This window comes from Silene latifolia, chromosome 10, assembly GCF_048544455.1.
Source record: "Silene latifolia isolate original U9 population chromosome 10, ASM4854445v1, whole genome shotgun sequence".
In the NCBI taxonomy this organism is placed as follows: Eukaryota; Viridiplantae; Streptophyta; class Magnoliopsida; order Caryophyllales; family Caryophyllaceae; genus Silene; species Silene latifolia.
The window spans coordinates 21,533,405-21,545,047 of record NC_133535.1 but is presented as its reverse complement, the minus strand read 5'-3'; the positions used below and the strand labels follow the sequence as shown (position 1 = coordinate 21,545,047).

General features: G+C 40.8%; 1 protein-coding gene across 1 annotated transcript; it reads right to left on the bottom strand.

The window, feature by feature from the left end:
• Positions 1-6,855: 6,855 nt before the first annotated feature.
• LOC141605338 (ethylene-responsive transcription factor RAP2-13-like) lies at positions 6,856-8,653 on the bottom strand. The gene has a single exon (XM_074424054.1). It carries the CDS (start codon positions 8,082-8,084, stop codon positions 7,194-7,196), a length of 891 nt encoding a protein of 296 aa, XP_074280155.1. The 5' UTR covers positions 8,085-8,653; the 3' UTR covers positions 6,856-7,193.
• Positions 8,654-11,643: the final 2,990 nt, after the last annotated feature.

Sequence of the window (11,643 nt, the reverse complement as noted above, 5' to 3'; positions counted from 1 at the left end):
GTATCCATGGGTCAGACCAGACTCGGGTTGACCTACCATCTCCTATCCTTTTCCTCGCCCCTAGCAGTACCACCCTTCTAGCTGCCCACACCCCTCTCCATGAGTAGCTAGGTGTATTACCCAGATCCGCATTCATGAAGTCCGTATTCGGGAAGTATTTGCCTTTGAGTACCCTAGCCATTAGACATTCGGGTTGTGTGATTATCCTCCACGCTTGTTTCCCCAGAAGGGCATCATTGAACTTCTCGAAATCACGGAAACCGAGCCCTCCTTCTCCTTTAGGGCGGCACATCTTCCTCCAAGCAACCCAAGGTATCTTTCGTTTCCCTCTTTCTGAACCCCACCAGAAACCCGAGACAAGGGACCTAAGCTCGTTGCAGAAGTTTGACGGTAGTTTGAAAACACTCATGGTATAGGAAGGAATTGCTTGGCCAACCGCCTTTATCAATGTCTCCTTCCCCGCCTTGCTGAGCATTAGACCCCGCCACCCTTGAAGCTTCTTACTTATTCTGTCTCTAATGATACTTGTGAGATTTTTCTTTGACCTCCCCACCACAGTTGGAAGTCCGAGATAACGATCTTGTTCCTCCACAATTCGGACCCGTAGCACCTCATTAACCCGCTGCTTCCTAGCCCAATTCGTACCCTTGCTAAACGAGAGCGTGGTTTTGTCGAGATTAATAAGCTGTCCCGACCCCTGTTCATATTGACGGAGAATGTCCCGCACTTTGGCCGCTTCACGTTCATTTGCTTTTGCATAAATAAGACTATCATCGGCAAAGAACAGATGCGAGATCATTGGTGCCGTGGGAGCTATTCTAACCCCGTGAATAGCTCCTTGTTCCACTGCTCTTCGAAGAAGGCTAGAGAGTACCTCCGCACAAAGGATAAAAAGATAGGGCGATAGGGGGTCGCCTTGCCTTAGACCCCTCTCAGGCTTGATAAATCTCGACTGCTCCCCATTTACTCCTATCGTATACGAGACCGTCGTCACACAAAGCATCACCCTATTTACCCATCCGTGGTCGAAACCCATTCGCACAAGCACTTCCTCAAGGAACACCCATTCTACTCTGTCGTACGCTTTCGTCATGTCGAGTTTAAGGGCCATGTGTCCCCCTCCGCTCCTATTGTTCTTCATGTGATGAAAGACCTCAAAGGCAACGAGCACATTATCGGTTATCAGACGGCCTGGTGTGAATGCACTCTGGTTCTCCGATACTATTCTGTCCAAGAAAATTTTCAATCTATTTGCTAGGACTTTCGATATAATTTTATACAATACGTTGCACAAGCTAATTGGCCGAAATTCCGACAATTTATCCGGCGCCTTTTTCTTGGGAATAAGGACGATCTTTGTATGATTTAAACCATCCGGAAAATCAGCCCCATTAAGTATATTAAGTGCCATTCTCACCACTGAAGGGCCGACAATGTGCCAATACGTTTGATAAAACAGAGCATTCATCCCATCTAACCCCGGTGCTTTTAACGGGTGCATCTGTTGCAAGGCTTCCAGCACTTCCTCACTTCGGTATTCCTCGGTCAATATCAAATTCATATCAGCTGTAACACGGCCTTCAATTCCTTCCAATAACCCCTCAAAGTTCCTCGGCCTGGATGACTTGAACAAATTCGAGAAAAAAACCGCAGCATGTTCAGCAATGTCATGCGTTTTTTCGTACGACCTCCCCTGATCATCCACAATTTTTGATATAAAATTCCTTTCTTTCCTTTGGGTTGCTTTTCGATGGAAAAAAGAGGTATTTTTATCTCCGTCTCGTAACCAAAGCGCTCTCGAACGTTGCCGCCAAAAGACTTCCTCCTGTCGAATTAAATCTGCAATTTCCTTGAGAATTTTCTTGCGTTCATTTACATCCCTAACCCTTCGACTGCCCTCGTTAAGCGTTTTCAGCCTACCCCTCTTCTTCTTTAGGTCACGTACTATTTTCCCAATACTCACTCCTTTCCACTCCTGCAGCTCCATAGCACAACGACGAATCGTTGCCATCATATCCTCACTCCCCTCCATCCACGCTCGCTGAACCGCATCCTCACACCCCTCCTCTCCTACCCAAACTTGTTCAAACCGGAATTGCTTCTTCTGCTTCACATTTTCCTCCCTCGTTCTTGCTAAGTGCACACAAATGGGGCTATGGTCTGACCACTCCCTATCCAAATGTATCAATTTCGAATAGGGGAATAAGTCCAGCCAGAGACCCGTAACCAACGCTCTGTCCAGCCTGCATTGTCTATTATCGTCCCCTACCTGTCCGTTATCAAAGGTATACTCGTATCCCTCGAAAGGAATATCTCTCAGCCCACATTCATCGACTGCATCTCGGAAGTTATTCATTTGCCTTTGCTGTCTTTCACCTCCTAGCATCTCATTTGCATACAAAATTTCGTTAAAATCGCCAATACATATCCACGGGTCCGGTCCCTCCTCTCCCAACAATCTAAGCTGCTGCCACGACAACCATCGATCTTGTATGGCCGGCCATCCATAGAAACCCGTCAACCTCCACTGCAAATTCTCGTGGCTCACCGAAACATCAATGTAGTGATTTGTGGCTGACCTAAGAACACAACTAACACCCACCTTCCATAACAAAGCAAGACCTCCTGATCGACCAACACTATCTACCTCAACGCCTTCGTAACCATCCAGACGACTTCTCATTTTCCTCATTTCCTCTCCACTCAGTTTTGTCTCACATAGGAAAATAAAAGTCGGGGCCTCCCTCCGGACAAGGTGTTTAAGACCGCCTACCGCAGCGGGGTTGCCCAGCCCCCTGCAGTTAAGGCTCAAGAGTTTCATTGGGCCCGGCGGGGTTGAGCTGTCTCAACCGCCGCCTCAGGTGAACATACACCCATGTAACAAAGTCTTTTAGCATTTCCACCCTCACTTTCCCCCTCCCCGTCATCCTCAAAACCACGTTTTGCGTGAACCAGCACCAAACTATCTCTAGTCTCATTTGCCCCCTCCCCTCTTGCCAGTCGTGTCCATCGTCCACTACTTCCTTTATAGACCGTCCCATCTTCCCACTCCCCATCTTCTCTCAGCCTATCATCCCCCATTTGAACTTCAACATCCACCATCTGACTCTCCTCCCCCTGGTCATGAACCACTAATCCCTTGTCAGTCCCTTCATCCCCATAACTTTTTCAACATTCATCTCCTTGCTCTGTCCATTGTTCTCCCTAGCACTCATTTCTGTGTTCAAAACCTCCACCTCTCCTGTACCCACTTTCTCCTTTGGTCGGATAACCACCTTCTGCAAGCGTGCAATCATCTGCTCCACCTCTTCATCCGCTTTTTTCCTGCTTTCCTCGTCAAACACTTTACTCAGAGCTTTTGCCGCCATCGATGGTGTAGCTGGTTCAGTTTTCGTAACTTTCCAAGGCGAAGCACGCATCCATTCCCCATATTGTAATTCCCCCTCATCATAAGGCCCCTCCTCACAGTCCTTTTCGCCATGCCCCACTATTCCACACCCATAACAAAAGGTCGGCATCCTCTCGTACTTGACACTAAACTGTGTAGCTACTCCATTGGGCATACGTATAGTAATGGCCCTTTTCAGCGGAACCCTAACATCATGAATGAAACGGATCCTCACAGCCCTCTCAATCTCCGGAACTGAAACCTCATCTACACATATGTAGCTACCCAACTGCGCACCCATTCTCCTAAGATTTTGCACATTCGTTCTCCCCTTAATAGGGAGATCATAGATTCTGGCCCAGATAGGTACTAGATGAAGTGGCGTATCAGTTAATTTACCACTGTCATTCGGTTCGTTCAAGCTCCATATGAATTTATCAAAGTGCCATGGTTGCCCCGTCAACACCCTCTCCTTATCCTTCATATTTGAGAATTTAAAGATGAAAATCTTCTCTTTTGCATCAATCACATTCCCTACTATGGACCCTTTAGGGTTCCAAAACTTTGTCATAGAATCAATGGCCGCCTTCGTGTTTATAGCTTTGGACGCCCACAATTTACCAACCAGAATAAACTCAGCAACATTTGAACCCGACGGTTCACCCCCCACATCCCATACAAACCCCTCCCCATCATCATCATCTGTGCAAACCACTTTTTTCCCCTTATCTTTGTTCATGTCAAGTTTATCGAAGAGAGAGAAAAAACCTAAGAACTAAGAAAGATAAGGAAGCAAACGAACCTCGTGATAAAAAGAAGCGAAAACTAGCAGAAAAAACCGAACTCCTCGAGGTGGGAGGATGAGAACAGGGAAGCCCTAGGAGATCTCTACCAGGAAACCCTAGAGAGCACTTCATGTTTACATTAATTTATTACTCTTATCACTGGAATATGTTAAGTAATAAGGAATAGAATTCGATGTCCATCTTTTCGTTCTTTACCGGATAAAAATAGGGCCAAGGTTTTTAGAACACACCAAAATGACAATAAAAGTAATAAATCTTATTCTAAAAAATCAAAATTATCCACTGTCCCGTGCATTATTGCACGGGCACAAAAACTAGTTTGTACTTTATATGTCAAAAATAAACCAATTATTAACATTTTTAAATCACAAGCATCGTGTAGTTTGTAGTTTGTACATACGAATTCTCATGAGAAGTGAAGGACGTAAATTATTACTCGATAATAGAAAGATATCCCGTCATTTGCTCCGACCCGTCTTCAACAAGACTAACTACCCACTATAATATGTTTTGCCTCTTGAGTGTAAATGAATGTGATAATTTTATCAAACTTCTCTAAAATAGTTTTTTTGTTAGGTGAGACAGACGTGTGATTGTAGATAACATGTGATTGTACGAAAACTTGGAATTATGCATCAGAAAGCATCATTTATGGATCTTCGTCAATAGTTGTGGTTTGTTTGTACATTCTACATTCACTTAGGTGTGTAGCCAAATTACATACAAACCGCATCACTCAAATTCAATAAATCAATAATTTTTACCTTACAAGTTACATACGAACCGCATCACTCAAATTCAATAGGTCTTGTACTCTTGTGTAGTTGTGTAGCACAATTATACCTACGGCTTAGGTGTGTAGCCAAACCGAGCTCTAACTCACCTATGATTGCGCTCGGCTCATATTTTAAAAATCGAGTTTGAGCTGAAACCCGAGCTCATGAAATCAAGGCTCGGGATCGACATGTATGATATTTGTTGAGTTAGAACTTGAACTTAAGCTTTATTTGAGTAACGTTTTTTCGAGCATTTTTTTCAATTTTAACGTATTTTTAAGTTAAAGTTCGGATTCAAACTTGTATTATTATTATCGTTTATCAACTTTCACACACCGGAATTGTTTGGTTGCAGCTTTTGGAATTGATTGTCATTCCAATGTTTGGTTGGACAGTTTCGGAATGTTGTTAGATACCTGATGGATTCCAACCCCTTGGAATCTCATATCGATCTTTCCCCAAGTTTCTAATATCATTCCACCCAATACATTATTTTTTTTCTCCATTCCTTCATTGAACCAAACAACTATAAATATGTATGAGGTCTAACCCCATACTTCCATGGAATTAGATTCCATCCATTCTATTCCTAATGTTTAAACGAAACGACTCCAAAAAAATGTTACTGGTATTTCCTTTTCTAAAATAATAATATTTTAATTAATTTATCAAAAAAATGATATACTCCCTCCAATCCTCTATTTTCTTCCTCTTTACTTTGGGCACAAGAATTAAGAAATGGAGTATTATATTGATAAAAAGTTGGGTAGGGTTTGGTGATAGGAGAGAGGGATGAATAATTAAGAGTTAAATAATGAATTGTGGGCCACAAATATTAAAGTAAGGAATAAAATAGGATTAAAAGAGTTGGGTGGGTGGGGTAATAGGAGAGATGTATGAATAAAATAAGAGTAAAAAGTTACCAAAAATAGAAAGGGGAAGAAAACCTGAATAACCGTTTTAGGAAATAGGGAAGAATATGGTGAATTGGAGGGAGTAATTTAGAAGTAAATATTATTGATAAAATTTAATTAATTTAGAAAATAGCGAGCTTCTGAGCTGAGCCTTAGTGTGCAGTGCGTAGGGGTGCTAACGAGTCGAGTCGAGCTCGAGCTTGACCTTGCTTGGCTTGTGCTCAAGAACTAAAACTCGATCTCGAGCTTACCCGAACTTGTAAAAAATGTGCTCGCTATCAAGCTTGCGAGCTTTAACGCTAGCTCGAGCCAAATTGAGCTTAAATCGAGCCTATATATAATGGTTAATTTTTTGATTTTTTTTTCTTCCGATATTTTCAATAGCAATGCTGGAAGGTTAAATGTAGAATATTAGACAAATGAGTGAGCCCGGAAGGTTTAATATACGTGATACAAAGATATAATTATGATAAAATATTTTTATAAAATATGAGAAATATCTTATATAATCACACAAGTTCGAGCCAAGTTTGCTCGGCTTGACTCGTTAAGCTCTCGAATCGAGCCCGAGCTTGAGCCGATCTCGCACGAGCCGAGCTTTGGCGGAGCCGATCTCGAGTTTCTCACGAGCTGTCTCGTCTCATCGTCTCATTGACACTCCTAGACTAGTGCGCACGAGTTCAACTCGGTTTGGGGTTCATTTTGGCTGGAGCCTGAACTCGAGTTCCGTTTGACCGATTTCTAACCAAGCTTTAACAGAGGCCATCCAGGGACGAGGGCTTGTTGAGCGCAGCTCATTCACATTTTACAACCCTAATATACCTTTAGACTTACTTGTATTTGTGCATCAATCGACTGATAGATCGTTCAGAGAAAATGAACCTAGACGGAGTTGAGGATTTGGATAGGATCCAAATTGGTTCTATATAAATGAGTTGCCTAGGATTTGTATCAGTGAAAAGGCGAAAGGATACATAAATAGAAATAAGGATCAAACATTTAAATGAAATAAACCTTGATCACTAACAAGTTACAACCCTACATTCATCTACTATGAACAAAATAAAAAGGTAAACTAACCCTCCAATAATCCAAGGCAAGACCAAAAATCACTTGCCTTGTTCACGAGGCCTACATCAAATTGAGTATCTGCAAATGCAAAAAACTTCATTGCAGATCACTCTATCCTAATTATAACCAAATACTCCAATAATTTTACAAAAAAATTGACAAATAAAGACTCTTCTACGCCTAATAAACTAAACTATTGACGGAGACAGACGGATAGATTAACCCGTAATCTTGAGTCTTAACTAGTCGACGAAAGAAGAGCATCCCAATCAATCTCACGAGACGGACAACTCTCCAACAAGTAATTCTCCGGACCCATTTCTTCACCGTCACCAAAAAACGTAAGCCCCGACAACGGCGAAGACCCACTTGAACCAGAACCAGAATCACTCTCGGAACAACTCTCTGCCGCTGTCACCTGCTGCGGAGGCGGTTGCACCGCTTCTGCAGCCGCAGCTGCGGCCTTCTTTGACTTCCGAGTCTTACTGACAGTCCCCTGTTTAGCCAAGTTCTCGCAAATAGCGTCAAGCTTAGCATCCACATTGGAGTGAAGCGGTTTATACTCCCCGAACTCACCGCCAATGTGGGACCCCTCATGACGAAGGTTCGGGAAGTTAAGCCTGGCGAAATCACCCCGCAGCTTATAGGCTGCCTTGTCATACGCCAAGGCGGCCTCTTCAGCTGTCTCGAACGTACCCAACCACAACCGGGTACGGTTCTTGGGTAGCCGGATCTCAGCTACCCATTTTCCCCAGTGCCGTTGTCGAACTCCCCGGTACAACTTCATGGGCTTTGAAGCTGACCCGGATTGTTTCATGGGTACGGGCTGTGGGCTTAGATAACAAGGTAGAGGTGGTGGGTAGGTGTACATTTGCTGCTGTTGATATTGCACTTCCGGGATCGGGTTCGGGTTTGGGTAGTACATCTGGTTTAACTCAAATGGATTTGAGATCGGGTTCGGGTTCGGATTCGGGTTTGAGTAGAAGAATGTAGTGGCAGGAGGAGGGAGTGAAAATGAAGAGGAAGGGGAAGTTTTCATGAAAGGTGAAAGAGCTTCCATTAGTTCATTATTACCAAAAGGTTCTGAACTATTATCACAGAACATAGAATCAATATCAATTGTTGACATTTTTTATAATAATAATAAAATTAATTAATTAAATAATTAAGGACTAATTGAACCAACCTGAATCTTAATAAAAGTCAAGAACAGGTTAATCTAATTACCTTAACACTAATTATATTTACTAAAAAAATTCTAATAAAGCAAGAGAAGGAGAAACAAATAGAGATCTCTTCTCTTTAGAAAAAAAAAAAAAAATTTAAATCAACTTTGAGGGAGCAAAAAATTACCCTCAAAAGTTACTGAAAACACTGCAGTAAAAAAAATTACAGTGGATCCAAGTTTTCTGAAAACACCTATCCTTCAAAGTTCAATAAAAGACTTGAAAATCATTTACTTTTTTACCAAGAGAGACAGATGATTAACAGAAAGGGATACCAAGAAGCGGGGTAAAAACAGAGATTAAGGGGGGGTAAATAAGAAAAAGAGAGAAGAGATTAAGAAAAAACTTACACAGATCAGAAGGCTCACTTAATTTTTGAGAGATTAGGGTGAAGGTAAATGTGAACACTCAAGCCTCACTTTTTGTGTGAATGTGTTTTGGGTTGGGTGGTTCGATTGTTGAGAGGGATATTATATAGGCCGTGTGACTACCCTTCATTTATTATTTGTTAAGTTGATTTGTACTGCGGTGTAAGGGTAATTTGGTCTTTTTTGTATGGGAGTTTGAGATGAGGTAAACGGTTGGGTGATGACGTAAGATGAGGGAAATAATTGAGGTTGGCTAATGAAGTGATGACACGTGGATTGTGGACTATGAAGTAGTTTTGAAAGTAGGGTGTGTGGTTTATTCTCCGTGTTGACTAGATACTTGTGTTCACACGCCCACAGTTGCATTGTACCGTGCTAAAAGTGTGTGTTTTTTTTTTTCCGAGTTTTTTCACGCCTGCTAATAAAATTCCTCCCGCAAATTTGTCCGTCCAAACTCCAAACTAACTAGCAAGTTTGATTTGACCCGACTCCGAGTAAGTCCGATTTAACAACATCCGCGAATGTAGCAAACCGAAATCAATCTGATTTGATCAGATGACAAATGTAACCCGATACAACCCGATATTCAGTGGCTCTAACCTGATCCCGACCCGGTATTGCTCGATTAAACTGACGACCCACAATTATTAAGCTTAATAATGATCAAAATGAAAGCGATTCAATATTTAGTTTGATACGTTTGACTTAATTTCTTGAATTCTAAGACCTTTTTTTTAAAATTGCATTAAACGAATAATAATGTGCTTAGTATAAAAGTAAAAAAAAAAAAAAAAAACCTGGAAAATGAGATAGATGATCCATTATTCCATCCAAAGAGATCGGGGAATATAATATTACTATTATAGTATAATTTACAATATGGCAATATTGTGATTGTCTAAGATTATAGTAGTCCTAGTTTTCTATATTGTGTCTTTATGATATATTCTAGTTAGATTGAGTTTCCAATTATTATCGTCTTGTAATTGCTATATAAGCAACCCTTTGTCATCAATAATATTCAAGTCAATCATTCATACAATTACAATTCTCTACATGGTATCAGGACGGTAAAATCCTAGGGACCTCTGCTTACACAAACCCTACTACAAAAACAACCACACCACCGTCTTTCCGCTGCCGGCCGGAGATGGCTGTCATCTCTTCCATCTCCGGCAGGCTTAATAATTATCACCTATCTCTAATCTCTAATATTCATGCATATGTGTCTTTTCTTTTCCGAGATTCTCTTTCACCACTTTTCTTCAAACACCAAATTGCTCCTCGGTCCTCCTCACAAGCGTGCATCTACTTATTCCTACCATCGTTCCTCTCGTCTCTTTCACTAAAACCATTGAAGTTGTCCTTCTTCATCCTGCATCTCTATTCTCTACCTGCAAATTTCTCTACAATAAATTCACGTCTTTCTAAAACTTTCTTCTACAAATTAACCAGCCTATCAAAATTGCGTCATTGAACCATAATATTCGAGCACCACCTTGCTCACTCTTTCTTGTAATTCCGAGCCGCCATCTCTTTCTTCATCCCGGTTGAAAGTTTCGACCCCAGATTTCCGGTTAATATTAAACCGAATTTTCAGTCCTACTCTTCTCACCTTTCTTAATCAAATCTCACAATTAAACTTCTCTCACTTCTCGTTGTTCTCTTATTAACAGCAAGCTCCCTTAAACCTTGTCCAAGCCTCTGTCTTTGGTCTTTAGCCGTCTTCCCAAATATTCTAAAATCTTTGCGTATAGCAAGACATTATCTATAATCTACCTTTGCTTTGCCTTACGTTTTAGGAACAAATTTGCAATTCCCTGCAATTTGCTTATTTACTTGTTCTCACCGCAATTTTGCTAGTTGCTTGGCTTTTACCTTAATGTCCAAGAAACTTAATTCTCCTAGTCTCTTGATCCCTAATTCGCTATTGGGGTTTTATCCCTATTTTGTATCACATCTATTGAGTTTATCGTAACTCGTTTACAAAATTACTCCGTCTTCCTATCTCATCTATTGGCATGTCCTTTTTTAGCCCTTATCTACATACCTCTGACTTTGCTCTTCCATATGCAAGTCTGCATTACCGCCTTATTATTACGTTGCTCTTTCTTTGTCTCAAGGTAAATTGCTAGTCACTTGAAAACCTTGCTCTCTTGATTCTTATTGAGGTTTCTCCCTACTGTTTATCTTTTAATCTTTTCTTATGAGTCATCCTGCATGCACCGACCTTGCTCACAAATTACTCTGTCTTCCTATCTCAAATTTACTCATCTACCTCAAATATGAAGTTCCTTTCAAAAAGACGTCTCCTTTACCTCAACTCAAATTTTCTTTTCCAATTTCCTACATGTCTCCATACTAATCCTCTTTCTCTTGGTCACCGTTATTATCTCTGTAAAATTATACGGAGTATATCTCTCCCGGCCTTTACAAAATACAGTCAAAATAGTTTTTTCTTCACCTCTCACAAAAATAAATTACATGTCATCTTTCTCAAAGTATGCCATAACCTTTGACAATCTTTCACAAATTACTCATCTTCTTTAAATTTCGGCCATCGTTTCCTCTGGCCACCTTTAATTTCTCTCCAATTATGCCATAGTTTTTGGCCTTTTTTTTTCAAATTCGTCCCTCTCAACAAATATTCTTCTCATGATCCAACGATCAAATTTGAATCCCTATAAGACCGTACAAATTTTACTGTGCAAGTTTATTTCCCAAAATCATCAAGCTCACAGCGTATCCACTAATCACATTTACTTGCTTTCCCAACTTTCTCCCCTTTATTTACTATTGCAGAATTAAGCCTCTACATCTCGTCTACTGCTACTTCTCCTGGCTCAAGATTGTAGTCCTGTCTTCTTCTTCTCAAGATTGTCCTTCCCCTTCGGTCGTCCATCTTGCGGGGGCGTATAAGGAATATAATATTACTATTATAGTATAATTCACAATATGGCAATATTGTGATTGTCTAAGATTATAGTAGTCCTAGTTTTCTATATTGTGTCTTTATGATATATTCTATTGAAGATATTTAATTATCTTAGTATATTTGTTAATATATTTGTATTATCTCTTGATTTATTCTTTC